Genomic DNA, 22,864 nt, shown 5'->3' with positions numbered 1-22,864 from the left:
AGTGTTCCATATTTTCGCATTGTTCGGCGCCGCCTCGAGTCGACTCCATTCCGATGGCTGCACCTCGCACCCTTCCATTCACTGGCGGCTCCCCAAGCGCTTTAGCAAGTCGGGTAATTGCCGTTGAGTGCGACAAACGTGACGTATACGCAATCTTTAGTTCGTTTTTTTTTTCTTCTATAATAACTGTTGGCAATGCGTGTTCGTCTATAATTTCATAATAAGCGACAGTCGATGGCCAAGTTGATGGACTGTTTGAGTGTTGCAAGTGGAACTGGTTGCCACTCGACACCTCGAGGGAGGTCGCTGTCGAGTGGATTGGAGGTGGGACTGGCAAACGACTTAAGGGCAACTTTACGCTTGTTGCTGCTCGGTTTGATTTCTCATCGATGGCAATTGCAGGCACTTAATTGCTGCCTGCTGGTGACACATTATTGCAGTCGCTTTTTGTTGCACCTCGCCTGCCGCCTGTCAGAGTGGCCCCAGCTGCTTGTTGCTGCCTCCGCTCGCTCACACCTTCCCGGGGCGCTTTTTATGAGCAGCGAGTTGGCTATTTGGGTCAGCGCCTGCAGCGTGCAGCATGCAGCGTGTTGAAGTGCAACCAGACGGAAGTTTCGTTTGTTTACAGTCCGTTTGTATGTGGCATCTACAAGGCGAAAGGCTGGCAACGCCAGCGGCTAACGAACTTCAGTCGGTTCGTGCCACACTGACCAACAGCATTGCCAGCTAAACAGGCCATTGGGGAATGCGCTTTTGTGGCGAGTCTAATCAGACTAAATCTTGAGTTGATCACACACAGTAACATTTACTGCTTTAGCTCAATCAAATTGAATGATTGACCCAGCAAATAGCTGCTATCGAGTATCGGATCAGATGCTGCCACAATCAATCGCATAGAAAAGGGCAAAGAGGTTTAGAAAAATTTTAATCAGTCATTGACCAAAATAGGTTACAAAATATATAGTTTAAAGCTAGAGAATTTCCATCTCTAATTTATTTAGTTCAGCTCTTAAGCCGCTTGTCTTTCTGCTTGCATTCCTTCAGGTTTTCAGGTTTTCATTTCCGCATTTCTGGAGTGTAATCAAAAACATTTCGTTTCATACAAAAATAAAAATAGACGAAACATGTTTAATTTTCTGCTTGCGCGGCTGCTGGAGGGTGGTTACTTTTCCAGTTGGGGGCGTAAATAACAAACAGTGGGAGGGAGAGAGAGAGAGAGAGAGAGAGAAGTAGAGATAGAGATGTCGGTAAATTGTTTTTCACGGTTGGCCATAATTAATTTAATGTCTAATGCTCGCTTGTGCATGGCGAGCAATTGGAAAAGTTTGCTCAAGAAATCATCGTCGCGTTGACAACAAGGTGGCTGCTGCAGCTGTGGGAGCAGAACAGAGCGGGGAGAATAGACAGCGGGGCGGATCAGCTTGGCCCGTAGTAGTAGTGGCCAGGCACACGGCTGACATAAATAGCAAAACGCAGAACGTTGGACGTTAGAAAGCCAAGTGGTCAGAACCAATGTGGCCAAGTGGCAATAGGAATTGGCCAATCGTTGCGACTGTTGCAGTTGCACGTTTGCCATCAAATCGATTAGCGCGAGTCATGAGCAGTTGGACATGCTAAGCGTGCTTTGACTTTCGTCTGATGTTCTTCAAATACCCTGTACACATTGAAAACGGCTGAATGACCTGACGGTCGTTTTAGCGACATCCGTCTGTTTGAGATTTAATTTAAAGCACATTTTCTTTTATATCATACGCAGCCCTAAACTATAGTTAATTTCGAATTCCTCAATTTGATAAATATTTATGTACAATGCTATCTGGAGAGAGCAAATTAGCTAGGTATATTATCATTTAGACCATACACAACTAGAGTAGATGACTTTCTGAAATGTAACAGAGTATGTCCTAGTCGGTCAGTCGCCTGCCTGCTGCTGCTTTTGTTGTTGCGTCGTGTGTGTCGTTTCATTGTTCCACATTGACCGTTGGCCAATGACTTTGACATAGAAACAGGCCGCAGATCCGACTTGGAAAGTCACAGCGGCCTTTCACTGTGCAGCAGCGAGTAGCAGCAGACTAAAGGTATTTCCAGCCTGCTCCAAGCCCACCTTGCTCTGCCCTGCCCTCCCCCAAAGCTTAAGCACATGCCATTGCACCCGTACCTTTGGGGAGGGCCCAGCCCTTGCAGCTTGTGACCATCCCTTGAGTTGCTGGCGGCGTATTGCTTCTGTTTTTTTTTTTTTCTACTTTGCTTTTACGTCTTTATGCCTTTTATTTATTTTCAGTTTGTTTGCTAGAAATGCGTCCCCGCTCGCTTCCCCTCGCCCCAAGGCGCACCTCCTCTCTGTCGCTGTGTTATGAATATGAAAAATGCTGAAAGCATTTCAACGGTACTTTAACCCCACGACAACAACGACGCATATCTTGATATTCGTTCACATCCCTTTGCCGCTCCCGTGCCCAGCCCTGCCCTGCCCCCAGACCCTGGCTTTAGCCAAATGGGCAGCTTTTGTCGCCTGTTTATTGTCGTCTCTTCGTTGTTGTTATCGTTGCTGTTGTTTCTGTTGTACTCTTATATTGTTGTCGTCGCGCAGACCTAGACAAATTTGTAACGTACTTTCCGGCGCTCACATACCGGTTCCAGTTTTAGTTCCAGTTCCAGCTTCTGTTCCCCTTTTAAAATTGCCGGAGTCAACAATCATAACCGTTATACATGTGTGTTTTTTTTGTTTAATGTGTACATTTGTTTTTGTTGTTGTTGTTGTTGCAGCAGCATTCCTTGTTGGTCTGTGTAAATATTGATTTTATTTTTTCTGTTTTCGGTATGCTTAATGTGAGAAAGCAGGCTAGAAATTTGTTTAGGTGAGCCGCATTAGTTTAACCTTTGAAGCTAAAATACATATTGCTGGTATATCAGCGAGGGGGAAACGACAGTGAAACACTGTGGAAATAGCAGGTAGTTCACATTTCAGTCGGCTCGAAATAATATGTTGAATGTGACCATATATTTTGAGAGAAAACCGCTTACACTCTAACTGCAAACAATTTCAGATAGTTTAGCTTAAGTGCAGCTTAGATAATAACTGCATGGTGATATTTAATTTATTGTATTATTAAGATAACTTCAAGCTGAGACTAATCCAATTTCTCTTTATTAAATGAATAACGCTGACCGACCCCATTCATAATCAGGAATAACAGTCTAGTTAAAAGTATACATCTCTTCTACTATCGATCCAAATAAACTCCATTTTATCTTAAGATATCAAATTGGTGCCTCATATTGCTCCTCACATCTGAAAAAATATATTTCAGCTTTATATCGTATAGCACCCAATTGGCCAAAAACTGAGTGGAGCTGTGTTAGACGAACATATAAAAAATATCAGCACAAGTGTAAATTAAAAGAATTCTAGATACCCATCCTGTTTTCCATTCATTTTGAGATGGAAGGCGATGTTATTGTCAGGCATCAACAGTTAATATCTGAAAGGTCTGCCAATCTAGCACCCGCTCTGCTTAAAGCCTTTCTCTATTGTCCCTCACTCTCTCTACCGAGACTAGTGACATTCTCTTCTGTTTTATTGCAATGCCTGTCGCCTGCAATCGCATTTACAGCGCGTGGCCCATGGCTCGTGGCTGATGGCTATGTGACTGTCATGTTGTCCGCATCCTTTGGCAACTACTTGCTGCACTTTTAGTTTACCTTTCGACGGCTGCTGTCAATGTCCTTTGGCCCAGGGCGACAGCGAGACAGCAAGAAAGACAGCGACACAGGGAGGCAGGTAGACAAGGTGTGGTGCGGGGTGGGCCGAAGCGAGACAGACCTGATGGGAAGATGTTTGTCTAAATGCAGTCGAGTGTAAAAATATGAATGGCGAATGGGCGGCGGGCACGCCCACAGCTCTGGGGGCAAATAAATTGCATAGGTACACTTAGAGAAAAAGCGCTACAGCCACAAGTGAGACAGGCAGAGATTTCAATATGTTTTAAGAATAAATAAAAATAGGTAAAACGTTTTAAATGGATTTTAAAATATCTCGAGTCTTGTATTTAGAAATTGCTTGGCTTAAAAAAGTTCTGTAAACAAGAATTTTATTGAGCAGCTTTTGTCCTCGTTTATATTTGCTTTGAGTGCAAAACACTTGTGTCTTTCTCCGAGTGTACATGCATACGTTCACATTCTACTGGATGGGGAGTTCAATGCACCTATGGGCTCCGCTGATAAATGTTTAGTCAGCGCCTCTGCAGAGCGGCCTCCAATTTACTAGTCAAAGCGTCTTGCAACACTTTCTTCTGGCAATCAGAAGACGACGAAGATGCTCCTGGCCCCAGCGCTAGCTGTAGGTGGGCATGACAAGCTGCATGCTGCATGCTGCATGCCGCATGCCGCATGCTGTTGCATGTTGCAACACGAAATGCAGCGCAACGAAACTAGTTTTTTATGATAAGCAAAAAGACAGGCACTAAGCCCAGAACAGAACTGACTGCCCTGCCCCTTAAACAACAAGGAGCGAACCATGGGCAGGCCCTGGGCCAGGCCCATCCTTGCAGCCAGGCGGCTGCTTTGCTTGTAAAGTTGTTGTTGTTGTTGTTGTTTTTGTTGCATTGTGTTGTGTTGTCTAGTGTTCTGTAGGGCTTTGAGGCGGCTGCTGCTTGTCTTCTGCAGGCGGCAACGCGTCATTGACCCCAACTTAAAGGCGGATGATGCAAAAGTTGCAGTTGCAGCGGCAACTGTTGCAACTGTAGCTGCTTCTGCTGCTGCCAAAATTGCAACCAAGCCGAATAAAATGACAGCAATCGCGAGGCCAATGCACGCATAAATTAAACCAACAAAATTCAGAGCCCAGCTCGAGCCCAAAGCGAGTGTCAACTGTCAATGCCACGCCCACGCCGCAACCCAAGTTCAATTCTGGCCAAAAGCTGGTCAAGAATGCGCCCAAGCACACAGCTAACAGCGAACAGCCAAAGAAAACAACAAAACAAAACTCAATTAAACTCAAAGCGCCGAAACCGAAAACGAAACCCGTTTTTATGGCGCGACAGCAACAACTGAACATGGAGGATGCAGGAAAGAGCATGGGAGGACGCAGCTCCAGCTCGAGCTGGGAGGACGCAGCTCCAGCTCGAGCTGTAGCTGAGCTGAGCGTCTGTGCTAGAGATGGGCGCGTGCTCGATGTCTGCACGAGTGTCGGGACTACAGTGAAAGCTCTCAAAACGGAAAGCTTCACAGGTTTTGCATTTTTATTTGTCATAAGCTACTGCAGGAATTTAGCAGCAGTTTGTTGATCTTTGGTTTTGTGTTGAGTCTTATTGCAAACACGAATTGGATTTTGTGCTCAACACGACACGCGCTCAACTCTAGTTTCGTTGACTGTGTTGGACTGTGGCTCTGGCTGCGCCTGCACATTGTTTGGCCGCAGAACTTACTCTAATTCAAAGTGCCTCCGATGCTTCGCAGCCCCTTTGACCCCCTCCGACCGTGCTGCCTGCCGTCTGCGCTTTGCGGTTAACCACAGGCATCTTCGCCAACGAGCAAAATTTATAAGATGATGTGCCTGGCATATTCAGCCGATCGCGGCTCCCCCTGCTCCCGATACGGTTCTGTTCAGTTCTGTGTATTGTTCAGATTACATAAATTGATGTTGAAGCCGCTTGGGCCGCAACTTGAGACGTTGCAGCAGACGCAAAATGTTGCAGAGCGAAGCGTTAAATGCGCCTTCGGCTCTGCTTGCCACAATGGCAGGCAATGACAGTTGGCCATCAAAAGGCATTTCTGCCCAGAATTATGATAATCAGAGTGTGTAGAGTGTCTACTATATAATTAGATAATAGCCAGTTTATGGCCCAACGATGAAGATGATGTGCCCCTGACAGCCATCAAATGTAATAAATAATAAATATTCAACATTTTCTACAATTTTATCAGACTTTAATTGACCTTCCCAGACCTAAAACCAGATGGTTTATTTTTTGTTTATTGCTTGACTAACAAATTAATTTTAATTTATTGACACTCTTAATGGAATTTATTCATTTTGATAGCCAAATTTGCACAAGTGATTTTGCAGGGAAGGTCGCAGCAGAATTGTTTGGGACAGGAAATGGTAAATAAATATGAAGAGAAGTCAGAGAAGAACAGCTCTTTGGAGTTTATTTATAGAGAAGATGAAATAAGGCTTAGCTAAAACAAGAATTAATTTGAAAAATGAGACAGCAAACGGGTTGAACGATTAGGTTTTTAAGCCCTAAAGCTGCGTTTGTTTGGGCCAGTTCAGGTCCACGCACGAGGTGCGTCCTACGATTTTTGCATAATAATAAAATAATGTTGGAAGTTTTTCAAAATACGAGGCTGGATTTCGTATGCATCTAAGCAAAATGTCAGAGGATTGCCAGAGCAGCCTAATGCAATTTATTTGTATACGATCTGAAATAGTCTTGGATTTATTTATTTTTATTTACAACAGATTTTAGACAAGATACATTTTGACTAAGAGGGTTTATTAAAAGTAGCTCGCATTGAAAATGTTAACCAGCATGTAAACTGTATTTTTGCCCACTGTGCGGCGACATCTTTTCCGTTATCATCTGGTTGACTCTTCCCTTTGGGGCTTTGTCGACTTTGTCAAGGCATTTGGTCGTGCCGTGTAATTCGATACCTTTTTGCAGTGGGTGTTTGTGGCCTGGCCGTACAGTAAACTAAATGAAACCGAAGTTTAAGCTATGCTGTGGCTGTCAAACTGTGCATGTGAATGCCAAAACCAAATAGAATACGAAAATAAATAAGAAAACCTAAAGCAAAGCAAATGCTGACGCTAATGAGACCATAAATGTAAAGCCTGCCACAAGACACAGGCTGTGGCGCGAGACGGCGACGGCAAATGCAACAGCGACTCTAATTGCTGCAATAGAATGAGATTACGAGCAACTGCAACAGCAGCAGCAGCAACTGCAGCGGCAACTGCAACAGATGGCCGCCAATTGTAGCGACCCAATTGCAATTGACTTGGCCAACTGGCTGGCTGTTTACTTTTTGCTGGCACTGTGTTTATGTTTACCTGCTGACCGTGCCGTCTGTCTGTCCGTCCTTTCGACTGTCTGTCTGCCTGTCTCTCCATCTAACTGTCCGTCTTTGCAAACAATTGCAACAGGCCCGGCAACAACTACTGTTTGACAATTTATCAATGAATGCCTTTTGTTGCTGCTGTTGCTGTTGTTGCTGTTGTTATTGTCGCTGTTGCCATTGTGCGTTGCCTTTTCTTATTGGAACAGGAAGTCTCTTATTTGCTGCAAGTGCGCATCGCATTGACATTTACGCTCTTGGCGCTCTTGAGAAAAACAGCTGAGGCAAATCAAAGCCCACTTCCCACCCCGCTGGCTGCATTTGCATGTTGCTTGCAATTTATTGTCAGCTAGAATAAATAAAAAATGCATTATTTAAAATAATAAAATATATATTTTGTCTTTACGTGGGTTCGATCCCTAAACAAACTTCGGCAATGCTTGCCATTTCTTTCCTTTTTTTTTTGAGGGCTATTTTGCAGACTCGGATACTCTTATAAGATACCTTAACAACAATACGTGTAACGCATTAAAGTGGACGTGTCTGCAAGGGTATTTAAACTTCGGCCAGCTTACCATTTCTTTCCATTTTCGTTGTTGAGGGATACTTTGCATTGATTTATGGCCTTTTCACCAAAGCACCAAATACATCGAATGCAAAATAAAAATAAAAAAAAAAGAGGAATATTCCATGTGCCCCAATTTCGTTGCAGCCAGCGGAATTTACGAGCTGCAGCAACGCAACAAAATGAGCAAAAATTCTAAATTACTTTTTAGCCTCGCTCTCTGGGCCAGTGCCAGGGCCAGGGCCAGGGCCGTAAGTCGTGCCGTGCGGATTGCAAAATCGAAATCAAAACTCATAAAAATGCAATTTGCGCCAACAAGTTGACTTTAAGCAGGGCGCCCGCAAACAGCCCCTGCAAGGAAACCCCAAGTCGAAGTACATAATCCAAATCCGATGGCAGCTTTAGGCCGGGGCGAGACGTGTCTGCAATTTGCATGTGGCGCATGTCACGGGGGAGTTGCCCAAAGTTAAAGGAGAAGAAGAAGCAGCAGCGACAACGAGGGGCGCCATAAAACCCATTTGGCGCACAACAGTTAATGTGTATAGGGGCAGGGGTGGAAGGGTGCGCCCGGCATTTGGGGGCGTTTTAGTTTGTGTGGTGGAAATTTATGATTGCGCCGAGGGTGGCGAATTCTACAGACATGGCTGCATAGCTACGATTTGTTGCTACATAGCAGCAGTTAAGATCCGGAAATAACTCTTACGTATGACGAGTTACGTGTGGCTAGTTTAACATTTTACATATTTATGGCAGCTGGATAGAATTAGCTTAAAACGAAATGTGAAAGTTTGATAGAACCAAGAATTAGAAAGAGCCAAAAGCTAACAACTTTTTTATATTGTTAAGATTAATTCTATATCTCAACATTATTCCACACACTCAATTATTCAGTTGGAATCTTGTCTCTCTTCTTCTTCTTTAACATCTTATACAACAATAGTCATAGTCTAATTAGACGTCATATATAACCCAACCTTTTACTTGATTTTTGTTCCGGGACCATAAAAAGTTTTCTCATTTTTAAAATGCTTTGACAACACTACACAACATCTGCAAAAGAGGAAAATCCCTAGCACTTGCTATGCCACATTTAACGGCCACATTTGTCACATTACGAATTATGGGCTTTGCCTAAGGGAAACAGTCAGGTCTCCACTCCTAACCAGATACCAAATTTCTAATCCGAACCCAATTCTGGCCACACATGTGTGCACATAGCACGCACTTTGCATAATTAATGCACTGGCAATGTCACCAGTTACACACTTGAGACTGCAGGGCGAATGATATACATGAGTACCTATACATATATATATATAGAGGGGGTTCGGCAGGGGGAGTGAGAGTTTTCCCATTGCGTTGGAAAATGTTACGGAAGTTGGCTGTGTTGCTTGTTAGTGCCAGAGCATTTTTTTGTATAATTAACAGAAGAAATTGCCACTTAAAGGCAACGTTAGAAAAGTAAGAACGTTAAAGTCGGGTGGAAGCGACTGCGTGATACTCTGTTTATAGTAAAAAAACTTGTCGAGGCTATAAATACTTAATCCAAGGCAGTTATAAACGTTCTTTATATTCTGTAACTTTAAAACACGCACATTGCTCGAAAGCAATATACCCCTTTTCACCTGAAAAACAGAGTATAACTAAACATGCAATGCCGAACGCTAGATGGCGCTGTTGTCACGCGCTCATTAGCGACAGCATTGTGAGGCGCCCGCATCTGCTGCTACACCCAACGCAAGCAGGAAGTCTTTTGTGTGTGGGTGTTCGGATGGGTGTGGGTGTATGAGGGGCTGTGCGTGTGTAAAGTGAACAACTTGAGCACGTGAATGGCACACCTGATGGACGAGCAGCACTCAGTTCACACTGCAGCGCGACTTGGACTCATCTATTTCCCTTTGTCATCTTACAGGAGCTTAAGGAGAGCTTCAACTATGGCCTCTTTGCGCCGCCCTCCAATGGCAAGGCGGGCAAATTTCTGGACGAGGAACGACGCCTGGGCGACTATCCATTCAATGGACCAGTTGGCTATCTGGAGGTAAGTTGCAGCAGTTGCATATTTTACGTTCAACTGACCCGATCTCCTTTTGCCCCACAGCTCAAGTACAAGCGTCGCGTGTATAAGATGCTGACCCTGGACGAACGCCAGCTGAAGGCGCTGCACACACGCGCCAATTTGCGTCGCTTCCTGGAGTGCATCAATGGCGGGCATGTCGAGAAGATAGCCAAGATGTGTGCCAAGGGCCTCGATCCCAATTTTCATTGCTCAGAAAGCGGCGAGACGCCGCTCTCCGTGGCCACCGGCGCCAAGAAGCCCAACAAGCTGCTCATTGCTTTAGTCAATGGCGGTGCTCTGCTGGACTATCGCACCAAGGATGGCACCACGGCGCTTCATCGAGCCGTCGAACATGACTCGCTCGAGGCAGTTAGGTGAGGCCTCTATTACTATTTGGGATATATTTCTCCTGACCGACTGACTGTCTGGCTACGAAGCGGGATATTCCCACCTTAGAATCGAATAATGACCGAAAACCTGATTAAACATTTAATTAATTGTCATATGTATTTTATGCAGCACACTGCTGGAGCTGGGCGCCTCGCCCAATTATCGTGACGGACGTGGAATAACGCCCCTGTACATTTCCATAACACGCAAATGCGAGGCCAAGATCACGGAGAGCCTTTTACACGATCACGCCACGCTGGGCATACAGGACAGCCAGGGCTGGAACGAGGTGCATCAGGTAAGTCGGTGACGGTCCAGATAGCTTTACGACTTCTATTTATTGATATATATTTTTTTTGGTTCTTGTGAAAGCCCCCGCTCCCTATCCAAATTGAGAGAAACTTTGGTGCTGGTGCTGGGAAAGATATAAAATTTGTTTGCTAATTGATTTTTACTTCTCTTCTGTCTAACTTTAAACGCTTGCCTAACTATTGTTAAACTGTGCTCAGGCCTGTCGGCATGGCCTGGTGCAGCACTTGGAACACTTGTTGTTCTACGGTGCTGACATGGATGGACGCAATGCGTCCGGTAACAGCCCGTTGCATGTTTGCGCTGTTAACAACCAAGAGGCTTGTGCTAGAATGCTTCTCTTTCGCGGCGCACAACGCGGTGCCCAGAACTTTGCCAACCAAACTCCCTATCAGGTATTTAAAACAAAAACGAATCCAAATTAAAGTCTGACACACTTTTAGCTACAGTTAATCGTAATATACTCGTATATACTTATAAGATACTAGTTGTCTTCATGGTACTTTTCACGTAGTTTTTGCTTGTAGTCAATCCGAATTTAGTGCCTAGCCAAGCTTCTGGTTTCATTCTGGGCTAATATAACTTTATTCTTCAGGTTGCTGTCATCGCTGGCAACTTGGAACTTGCCGAAATAATTGAGAACTACAAATCTGAGGATATTGGTGAGTGCTAACGAGCCTATCGTAATCATACAAACATTCATTCGCACTCACACAAATCAGCGAACGTTGATATCATTTCACGTAATCTAAAGAACGAATGACAGACTCGATTGATGGATGTGCCATATTCAGCCCGAACTGTAAGAGCTAGAGTACTTTTTTGCAACAAATTTGTGGAAAACGGCCAAAGTGATTTTGACCAATTTCGCATAATAAACATGATATCAACGTTCCTGAAACGCATCGACCAATCCCAATCGACTCGTACTCGACATTGACATTGCCATATTGTACTTTTTACTCATACTCAGCCCCGTTTACCGCTCAGTTAATCCCATTTTTTTTTGGTCACACCTTGATTTATATTTTACTTTTCTCGAGTTTCCTCTGCTCAATCTATAGTATCTATAGCCTAGATCAATTCCAATCGATTTTTATGCTCTGTTTTAATCACTTTTAGTCCCAAAATCCCTTAAAAAATGTTAAGTTCTTAAAGACACTTAAACTGTTCATATCAAAATCATATATCAACAAATCATTTCATCATTTAGGTCTCCTCGAATCGTAAATCATTTTTCATATACATATATCTATTTAACATACAAATTTGGCTGCTATTATATAACAAACGCTATATGTACAAGATTTTATATGTATTTGCCTTGCATATTTTTGCATTTGCTTGAGATATATTTTCTATATATACTACCTCTCTTTCTATATATATATATATATGCATAGTTCTTATTCGTAACTGTAACTTGTTTCAATTTTTGCTCGTGTACTCGGTTGACTCTCACACCTCATTGCCACGTCTATATATCTCTCTATCTCTCTCTCTCTCTTTCTCTGTCTGTGTCTCTCTTGGCTGTCTTTTTCAATGTTTTGTTAAATTTTTACCGTTATCCATTTATAAATATAGTTATCGATGTATTCATACAGCATACATAACCTATACATCATATTGTTTAGCTAGTTTGTTTTTGCACATTATTAGAATGTCAACTTTTTGCTACATTTTGCTTTATCCTACGGTCAATTGCCTTGAGCCACATTCATACAGCAGATCAGTAAGTACAGTAAGTAACAGAAGAACCTTTGGTGTATCGATCCCAAGTGTTAGCATCCATAGGAAATGGTCTAGGAAATTTTTCCTTTATTTTCTGTCTTTATATTTTCTTTGTTTTTTTTTTTTTTAATTAAGAGTATGCCCGATTCTAGATTCTAGATTGAGTAGAGCTAGCTAGGGTTGAGCAATAACATATTCTGGCTAACATGCGTCAGTTATGTTAGTTAACAGCTGTTAGCTAATGACAGTCTTTTATCGAACATTTGCTCATCCCTAGCAAAGCCCGCATAAGCCATTATCATAAACCTGGAATCTGGATGGTTTCTCCACAAACGTGGCCACAAAATGTGACAAAAATACATAACCATAGCTAACAGAAAAATATATGTATCAGAGCCCTTTCCCCCAACACCGCGACACATAAACTCAGCTCTTTAGCTGCGACTGACAAAACTCTTCCCACAACAAGAACAATAACCACAACACACACACAAATATACACGTATAAATCGCAAACTATCCTTACTATCCACATCGCAGTACCCTTCCGGGGACCACCGCGCTACAATCCGAAGCGCCGCTCGGGCATCGGCTGGCTGAGCGCCAACGGGGCCGCTGGCGCTGGGCTGCTTGCTGCGGCTGCCGGTGGGCTGGATGGTGCAGGGGGCGCTGGTGCCGGGCCAGGTGGCGGCATGTGTGTGAATGGCAACGGAGGCGGGAGTCTGATGGGCACGCTCTCGCGCCAGCAACTGCAGCAGCTGCAGCCGCACCAGACCCAGAACCAGCCCCATAACCATAACCAGCACGTGCAGCATTTGCACCACCAGCACCAGCACCAGCAGCCGCATCTGCAGCTGCACGGCCCGCCCTCGCCCTGTCCATCGGAGCACATGCTGGGCGCCTACAGCTCGGCCAGTTCGAGCCTATCCGAGGGCTCGTCGGGACACCGCTCTCACGAGGACGACATCAGCATTGTGACAGGTAATGGAATTTACTTTGATTTCGCCTTTTACCTAAGTTCTCCTTAAGTTTATTTATAATTTCAATTAATTTAAAAATGGAGCCTAATCAATTGAGGATTAGGGTTTACTAAGAGAGAGCCACAAACACACAAATATATTTCGGTATTACTGTACATATTTTCTGCTTTTACTATAATGATCAATGTATAAACCCAAGAAGAGGTCAAGTATTAAATTTGCAACGATTCAAGCATGCATATTAGCTTTAGTTTAATTTAAGAATATAGTTTATTTTTTATGTAATCCAATTCCACAAGTGCATGTCTTTTACCTGTTTTTAAAAGAAACAGTTTATGATATTTATCGATTTTATCAATATACTTAAGCACGTTTTTAATTGATTACAAATTCACACTGTGACTCAGTTATCGATAGCTTGTTCAACGATTCATTAGGCCAAGTGAATCATGCGAATCAGTCATATTTACACTTAATATATCTAACTATACCAATAAGACGGTTTGTCCTGTTTGATTGACTGCCCGATTAATTGACTGACTGACTGACTGATGTTTAATGCCGACAGTTAAGACATAATGAACAAATAAATAGAGGTGAGAAATTCACCCCAAGAATCGGAAACTGGGTGGAAAGTAGACTTTAATCATATGAAAAGTACGTTGCACGGGCAACGCCGAGTGTTACCAAATAGCAGGCAAATAGAACAACTCATTCACTTGAAGATTAATTAAAGACACATTCACACTGCAGAATAATGAGTCGCCCGCAATTTCGACCATGTCTAAGCGATTCGCCACGCAATTATTACAGCCACATTCACAAATGTCTCGAAACGCATTGCTTCTTGTGCTCACCTCTCCTTCCGCCTGTATTATACTTTCCACTCTCTGCATTCGCATGTAATCGTCATACTCAATGTTGTCTCTGCCCAGCTCCCAGCTCCGGCTGTGGCTTCGGCTGCAGCACGGAGCTGGTCGCATCATTTGTCCGTGGACCTGCCGACTTACTTGAGTTTCCGCTTTTGCCATCCGCACAGATAAATCGCTGGGCGACACCAGCGACATCATCAGCGACTCGTCGGGCGTGGGCACCAATTCGGATTCGGCGGCCTGCTCGATCGGGCATCCCAGCACCACGGTGGTGTGCATGGAGCCCTATGCGGGCAATACAGTGGGTCACATACGGCTGCAGCCGGGCGATGTGATCGAGGTGGTGGGCAGCACCGACTGCGGCCTGCTCGAAGGTTATGTGCGCGGCACCAATCAGTCGGGCTTCTTTCCCGCCGACTGCGTGCAGGAGGTGAATCTGCGCCAGAAGCACATCACAAATGTGATGACCGCCAGCACGGGCATGGCTGCTCCACAACAGCAGCAGCCGCTGCAGCCACAGCCCGCCTCCTACCAGGGCTCGCCCCAACTGAGCCTGGGCGGGCACTCGGGCAGCTCTAGCACGCTGCTTCATCAGCCCCATCAGTCGCCCTCGCTCTCGATGACCAGCAACGGCTCCTGCCAGCAGCAGCAGCAACATCTGGCGGAGGGCAATGGCGGCCACATGGGCAACAACTCCATTGGACAATACAGCAGCGCCACAGCGCCTCGGATCAAGAAAGGGTTGGTTTGTTTTCTTATTCATGTCAGATCACGTATTAATCCACATACTGGAATCTTTCAGGGCCTACAATGCGCCCCGCTCCGTGGTGCTGCATCGAGCCAAGCGCGGCTTTGGCTTCATTTTGCGCGGCGCCAAGGCCAGCTCTCAGTTGATGCAGCTGCGTCCCTCCGAGCGCTTTCCGGCGCTGCAGTACTTGGATGACGTGGATCCCGGCGGTGTCGCTGACATGGCCGGACTGCGTCCGGGCGACTTTTTGCTCACCATCAACGGCGAAGATGTCAGCGCCGCCTCGCACGAACAGGTCGTCGAGATGATACGCTCGGCGGGCGCCCTGGTCAACATGACCGTTGTCTCGCCACAGTTTCCGCTCCAGATGCAGGCTAGCGCTCAGTACTTGCCGAGTGGCGCACGCGCCGGCAGCCAACATCTGAACAGTGGACCCAGCACGCCGCAGAGCGCGCACCGCCAGTGCGCCACGCTGCCGCGTAAGATGTCCATGGGCCCGGGCAGTCATGCCAGCGGCAGCTCCGCCTCGGGCGGCGGTGGCAGCGTGCGCATGGCGCCCATGCCGCCACGACGTGATCCCAAGACGACGCTTAGTGTGGGACGTGCCAGGGCCAAGTCTATGGTCGCCGGCCTGGAGAATGGCGGCGAGAAGGAGCAGGACGAGGTGCCGCATACCAAATCCAATTCGGTGGAGTCCATTGCAACGCCCACACCCACACATCCGGGCACACCGGTACAGCTGCGCACGGCCAGCATCAAGGCGCGGCCCACATCCAGCCGCATAACCGCCGCCGAGCTGGAGGAGCTCTTCCAGCGGCAGCAGGGCGAGGGCAGCGCCTCGAGCGCCAGCCGTTATGCGACCATGATGACCAGCTCGCGCTTCCAGTCGGGCACGGACAGTGGTGCCGCCACGCCCCCAGCTGCCAATGGCTCACCCATGCGCACCGGGCCGCTGGTCTATGGCAGCGTAGCCGAGATGAAGCGCAAGACGGCCAGGAGCAAGCACGGTAATGGCACGCTGCGCGGCAAGCCAGTGGCCACGCCCACAGTAGGTGGGGCGATTGTTGGCAGCGGTCGCGATCTGAAGCGTTTCCACTCAACGCCCGATCTGCACGGGCCGCAGCTGCACGGCTCCGCCTCGTCCATCTGGCAGGCGGCGGGCAAGGGCCACCACTCGCAGGACGACGTGGCCACATTGCACGCCTCGCTACAGCGCCTCAACACGGCGGGCCACAAGGAGGAGAGCAAAGCTGCTGCTGCTGCTGCTGCTGCTGGTGGAGCAGTGCTGCCGCCGCCCAATCACCCACCGCCGCCGCCGCCCGTCGGCCAGGTGGTCAAGGTGGAGACGCGCAGTAGCGTATCGGAGTACGAGAGCACAATATCCTTGCAACAGAAGCTGAAGAAGCGCGCCGAGAACGACGCAGTCACCTCGGCGGCCATCGATGGCGTCCAGAGCAGCTTCAATCCATCGGCCAATGCCAAGATCTATGCCTCGCCGCAGGAGCTGCGCAACGTGATGGCCTGGAAGCTACGGCAGGCGCAGGAGAAGCCGCAGCAGGAAGCCGCCTCACAGCAACAACAGCAGCAGCCGCAGCAGCAACATGTCAGTCAATATGCGGCGCCCACTCAGCTGCGTGCCCAGGCACCTGCTTCAGCCGGCTCCCATTATGCGGCGCCACAGCTACAGCAGCCACAGCCGACAACAGCACAAGCCGCAGCAGCAGCAGCACCTCAATCGCCGCCAGCTCCGCCACCGCCGGCGCCACAACCACCGCCAGCAGCAGCTGCCGCACAAGAGCAGCAGCAGGCGAATGGCAATGCAACGGCAACTGTTGCAGGTGCCACAGCTGGCGCGGCACCGCCCATTCCCGAGCCGGATTACAGCTGCAGCGAGTCGGATGGCGAGGATGAGAACTCGATTCTGGTGGCGCGCAACACGAAGCTCAATGAGAAAATTGCGCTTTTCGATGTGCCGGAAACAAGCGGCAACAGTCAGGCCAGGTAAGTGCCACAAATAGCTGTTAACAGAACTCCTGCCACTCACTCCTTCTCTTTGCTCCTTTTTAGCGGCAGCAGCTCTGCCTCTGGCTCAGGTGCCTCCATTTCGCACTCGCTGTCCGTGGAGGAAATTCAGCGCATACGCAGCAATCTTAAGACCTCCAAGTCCTCGCCCAACGGCTTCCTCAAGAAGGAAGACGAGCAACAGCAGCAACAGGCGCAGCAGCCGCAACAGTTGCTGCCACAGCCTGCTGCTGGCGAGGACGAGTGCGACAACAGCAGTTCCGGCGTGAGCAGCGATCAGGAGCTACTGGCTACGGGCGTTGGCAAGCCCACGGATACCATCAAGAAGAAGCCAAGCGTGACCATTGTCGAAGAGCCCAAGACCATACCCGATCCGCCGGCTAAGCCCCTGGCCAAGACAACCATCAGTATTGGTGCAGCAACAGCAACAGCAACAGCAACAGCAACTGGCAACACAAAAGCTAGCAGCAACATTAACGCGGGCACAAATGTAGCCCACGCTGCTGCTGCCTACGAGGCGGCCACCAAGTCCACATCCACTGGCAATCTCAACAACAATGCCAGCGGCAATCACAACAACAACAGCAACAGCAGCAACAACACAGCAGCAACAGCAGCAGCAACAACAACGCTGACAGTTAAGCAACTAGTGCAGCAGCAACATGCACCAGTCATACAGCAGCAGCAGCAACAGCTGAGCAGCAAGCCAGCTACAACTGTTGCTAACAAGCTGCCAGCAACAGCAGCAACAGCTCAAATCAAATCGAATCAGCCGGTGCTCAGTCCTCAAGTGCTGGGCCGCATACCCAATGTGCATCACCAGCAACAGCTGCAGCAGCAACAGCAGCAGCAGCAGCTGCATCATCAATCGAATCCCAATCTGAAGCTGATTGCCACACAGCAGCAGATACTGCAGCAGCAACAACAGCAACTGGCGCATCAGCAACACTTGCAGCAGATACTCAAAGCCAAAGCAGCGGCCGCTGGTGGCGCCAGCACTGCCGCCCTGGTCGCCAAACAGCAACAGCAGCTGCACAAGAGCCACGACTCGGAGCTAGAGCAGCGCTCCGATCTGGATGATGATGACGGCGAGCTAAGTCCGTCGCCGCCGGCCAAGGCCTTTCAGCGCCACAATTCGCTCACGCGTAAACAGGCGGCGGCCATTGCCATGCAGCGTGGCGCCACGCGCACCACCGCCGTCTCGCTGGTCCAGTTGCCGCCGCCCCTCGAGGCAGACAGCGACGGTGAGCCAACACAGCAGCAACATCTACAGCACCACCAGCAGCAGCAGCAGCAGCAGCAGATGGCCACGCATATTGTGGGCATGCTGCCCAGCGGCCAACTGGTGGCTGTGCCTTCTGCTGCCGTTGCTGCTGCTGCTGCTGTGCCGCAGCCGGGCAACAACAATCTGCAGCTGTGCACCGAGAATCTGGTACTGGCGCCGCCGCCGCAATTCTGTGATTGCAACGATGCCAAACACACGCCACAGTACCATCCACAGCAACAGCAGCAGCAGCAGCAACATCTGCAGCAGCAACAGCAGCAGCTACTGCAGCAGCAGCAGCGTCACCAGCAGCAACTGCAATTGCTGCAACAACAACATCAGCAGCAGCAGCAGCAACAACAGCAGCAGCAGCAACAACAGCAGCATCAGCGGCTGTCTGGTGGCGCTGGCGCTGGCGCAGTGGGCACCTTGGGCCGTGTGCGCATTGTCGGCGCCATGCCCAAGGCCAATCATCACAGACTGCACTAAAGCAATCGATATATAGTATATAATCGATAATTCAACAATTTGCCAAAAACGTTAAAACGTTAACTAGAATTACATCAAACAGTCATTGCCATTCACAACGAATAGCTGCACTCGAAATTACGACACACACACTCACACACACACACACACACACACACATGCGCACCTTGGCAACATGTTGCCAGCAACATGTTTTCGAATCAATTTTAATTGCAACATGTATGCAAATGCTATCGATGTATATTAGTAAAATTAACATTTAATTGAAAAGCATAAAAAAATAACATTCAAGTTCAAAGCATGTAAAAACATATACTAAAAAAATCACGATAACAAAAAGGTAATTAGTTAATAACGCAATATGGCACGAGCACGATTTTTAATTTGTTTAATTTCGAAAAAAAAAAACAAAAGAAAGAATTGTTCTTTTATTTTATTATATTTATTGCGTGTGATATAAATTTATGTTTGCGGCGTAAACGCAGCAAAGTAGAGGAAAGTGAAAAGAAGAAGCAAAAATATTGAAATATTTTTAATCGAGCATTCGAAACATGTTTGCAATATTTAAGTAAAATTCAATCTATGTAAATCTTAAACATTAAGTTCTTAAAATTGAAAACAAACTGAACCTATTACGAAAGACTCAGTTTGTTTTCGAGCTGCACAAGTGGAAATTTTGGCAACTGTTGTGGAAATGCTCAATCACAAATGTTTGCATTATGGTTTTCCACAACAAATGCCCGTGACAAGCGTTAATCATTAGCCTAAGCATCGAGTGTTTAACTAGAAGCTAGAACTTTGTTTCAAGTGCATTTCAACTGCATTTCAATATCCATCCATTCATCAATATTCACGCGTTCGAATGCACAAACCATTCAACACTCACATCTAATCTAAAGTTTAGTGCTACTTTTTAGAGGAACAAAAGTAATCATAATAATAATAATAATGATAATAATGATACTAATAGAGTTTGAATTTGGGCATTTAGTCGAGTCGAGTCAAATGAAATACAGTAAACTATACTTAACTAAATCACTGCAAGTAATTAACTAATTAACAATTGAACGCATTTTTAAAAAGCATATTTAATATAACTTATAACGAGCGGCAAAACTTTTGTAAGCGTACATTTTTGGTAGTAAAATTTACAGATTTATACTTTTAACGCCCTTTTTGTATAATTGTTTTTTAGAGAGAATCTTTAACTTGCGCAAGTATTACAAAGTAAAATTGAAAGACACATAAAGATAATATAATTCAAATATAACGATAATAATTTTGAAATTGAAAGAGGTTCTCAAGTATTTGCAGGCACTTGCCGCAAATGAACCCACAGAAATGCGTATTCACAAGTAACAATTATTATAACTAAGGCTGATTTTATTGCATAATAGTACGTGCAACATGCAACGTGCAACATTTAACATTGATTACTAGCAATTAACCACATTTAAAAACTCAACTAATGCAACAAACAGGCAACAGGCAAAGGCATTTACACTGTTTAAGCAAAACCCGTTAAATGAAAGTGTCGCAAATAATTTATAACTAATAATAATAATAAGCTAAATATTTAAACATTTAGTATTGGCAGGCCGCACCTTTGCACTAGCATCTAAGTGTTGAAAAGTTATTAATCATAGCCCCACACATACATACATACATGCATACATACATGCATTCACACACACACACACACGAATGCACACGCACATATACATGAATATTGGCAGAGCTAAACTCTAATTAGATTTAGCACACTATTTAGTTCCCGCAATAGTTTCTAATTATTTGTAAATCGTTTTTAGTTCAACACCTGCCCCCCAACCCTCTTCCCTTTTAGCCCTCTAATTTTAGCCAAGCTTGTTTTATGTTTAAGTTAACTGCGTGGATATATCCATGTCGAGTTGTCATGCACGTCCTACCTATCAGAACTATACCATATAATATAAAACACACACACATACACATAGATCGGGTACATGCAAAGTAAGCGAATATGATAAATATGCTATACACATTTATAATGTTAAACAATTGAAGCACACATACATACACACACACATTGAATGTATTTACAATTGTGGAATATAATTATATTAAGTCATAAAATATGCAATTATGTATTATGAACATGCGTATAAAGAAATCAATAAATATGAATGAAAATTACATCAAAGGGTGGCTGCACGGAATTGGTCCTTACGAACCTAATCTATGCTAGAATTTCCTTTTCATAAAAAAACATTATCTCAGCGAAATCCTTGCAAAGGACTTGGTGCGTTAGGATTGCAATGAGTAAATCTATCGAACTGCATAAAAACATTTAGGGAACACCTGAGGCTATATCTTTTCGGATCCTGACGAGTCAGGTGTTAAGCGATGTGTATGAAGCAGGATATGCAGCTGTCCAAAGGACATCCATTGCGTCATTGTAGTTTTCGATGCATGAAGGATTTTGTATTTCCTTGCGCCCAGAATTCAACTTAGACAAGCCCTGCATTCTTTGATGACCTCCTATTGTCTTGATGCAGTTTGCTGCAGTTCGCCTTTGCAATCCGAAAGAATCAAGTCTATTGAAAATCCGCAAGGATTTACCCGAGTTATGGCTATTTGTATGAAAAGGAAACCATATTTTTAGCCAAAGCTCGGGCACATCCTCAATGATATCAAAAGGATATACCCTCTTAAGCTCTCGAGGATTAGTATTGTCGATTGGCATTCAAGGATTTCCAGGATTCGACCAAAATGTAACTTTAATATCAGAAAATTAAAAAGTTCAAGACTAAGTTCGCCATTTGAAGAACTATCGGGCTGTCCTTTGGCCAGAAAATAGTCTTCGTTCTTCCATTTAAGAATATACCACCCGAAGGACGATAGTCCTTCAAATAGCTGAGGAATACTGATTTTTTCTAAGCAAAAAATAGGCTATAACTCGGCTATATCCTTGCGTATCCTGATGAGTCTCTTGTCAAAAAGATTGTATTGACCAGGTCTAGCAACTGGCCAAAGGACATCCAAATCGTCCTTGTAGTTTCGGAAATAAATCTGATTTGGTGTCAATTGCCCATTTCCTTGCGATTCGGGGCTGAATAAATGACCAAGTCCAGGGCTCTTAGATGACCCCCTAGTTTTTCGATGCAGGTCGATGCGATTGGCCCTTACGAATCCAACGTACCAGTTCCTTTTAAAATCCGTAAGGATATGGCCTAGTTATAAGCATTTCAAAATCAAATTTATATATGGCCTGCCGATCGAATCGATATCATAGCCGAAAGGGACTTCCAGAAGTTTTACATGAGCTGCAGCTGTTAACAGCCCACCGTTAAGCCTAACATATTTTGCCCCTTACTTTGAATCTGGGAAATCCTTGAATGCCATGGCTATGAATATAATGTCCTTATTTGAAAAATAGGCATATCTCGGCAACTATAACTTCTATCGAAATTTACTTTGGCCTGCTTTTAATCCTAATTCATACAAAATGTTTGACAGAGGATTCATCAGAATACGCAAGGATATGACAGAGCTAAGAGACTTTATCAGCATACACAATTGTACGTTTTTCTCATCACTTTAAAGGTCTTTCATCCTTTTTTTTGTATATTGCCGAAATTTTCCTTGCAGACTTTCGAAATGCGTTAGAATCGTAAGAACTAACAGCGGCAAACTGCATTCTAAAAATAAGGAGTCATCTTAGAATCTAGTACTTGCCAAATTTTTGTCGTAACACAAAATCGTTTCGCTATAAGAAAAAAAGTTTGCCGTTGATACTTTGATGACCCCCTAATGGTTTAATTCTTGTGGATATTTACCCAAATGGAAAATGGCATCCCCAAGAGTATGCAGCGTAATTAATCCTAATTTGCTTATTTTTGTACCCTAAGAGTATGCCGTGCTTTTATAACAATAGAAACGAATCAGTTACTTGGGTCGGCCTAAGAGTATGCAATTGCCTTAGCTGGCATTTCTCGTGAAATAAGAAGAAATTGTTCACTTATTTACAAAAGTAATATTTTACTATTTTATTTTGTTGCTTTTTGTTTTTGTTTTATCTGGTTTCTTTAATATTAAAAGAAAATCTACAAATGTTTGTATTTGTTTTGTTTGTTGTATGTTTGTTTTTTTTTTGCGGCCAACAATTCGTACGTGTTCGATTTATTGACACATAAGTTCTGTTGCACATCCTGTAGGACAACAAAACGACAAACCGAAGACTTGTGCACCAAACATCTTTTGGCTAAATGACAAAAAGAGAAAAAACATAACAAAATGCTGCAAAAGGCCCTCAAATCGAATTCAAATCCAATTCGATTTGTTGTATTTTTTTTTTTTGTTTGTGTTTTCTGTTGTTTTTTTTTATATAAATTATGAGC

The 22,864-nt window shown here is 45.2% G+C and overlaps 1 protein-coding gene across 8 annotated transcripts in view; it reads left to right on the top strand.

The window, feature by feature from the left end:
* Positions 1-20,456, top strand: part of Prosap (SH3 and multiple ankyrin repeat domains prosap) — a 72,179-nt gene extending 51,723 nt beyond the window's left edge. For 3 of the 8 annotated variants that reach the window (XM_070210202.1, XM_070210203.1, XM_070210201.1), the window contains 9 exons: positions 9,537-9,662; positions 9,723-10,054; positions 10,200-10,368; positions 10,580-10,774; positions 10,975-11,041; positions 12,651-13,091; positions 14,130-14,703; positions 14,765-16,711; positions 16,778-20,456. In XM_070210202.1, coding sequence (XP_070066303.1) covers positions 9,537-9,662; positions 9,723-10,054; positions 10,200-10,368; positions 10,580-10,774; positions 10,975-11,041; positions 12,651-13,091; positions 14,130-14,703; positions 14,765-16,711; positions 16,778-18,485 — 5,559 coding nt within the window. In that variant the 3' untranslated portion in view covers positions 18,486-20,456. The remainder of the gene's footprint in view (positions 1-9,536; positions 9,663-9,722; positions 10,055-10,199; positions 10,369-10,579; positions 10,775-10,974; positions 11,042-12,650; positions 13,092-14,129; positions 14,704-14,764; positions 16,712-16,777) is intronic. The other 5 variants (XM_070210204.1, XM_070210205.1, XM_070210207.1 and 2 more) reach the window with 3 other exon arrangements.
* The last annotated feature ends 2,408 nt before the right edge of the window (positions 20,457-22,864 follow it).

Source organism: Drosophila virilis, chromosome 5 (assembly GCF_030788295.1).
Source record: "Drosophila virilis strain 15010-1051.87 chromosome 5, Dvir_AGI_RSII-ME, whole genome shotgun sequence".
NCBI classification, from domain to species: Eukaryota; Metazoa; Arthropoda; class Insecta; order Diptera; family Drosophilidae; genus Drosophila; species Drosophila virilis.
Note: the sequence above shows the minus strand (reverse complement) of the source record. Positions and strands in the feature narration are given on the sequence as shown.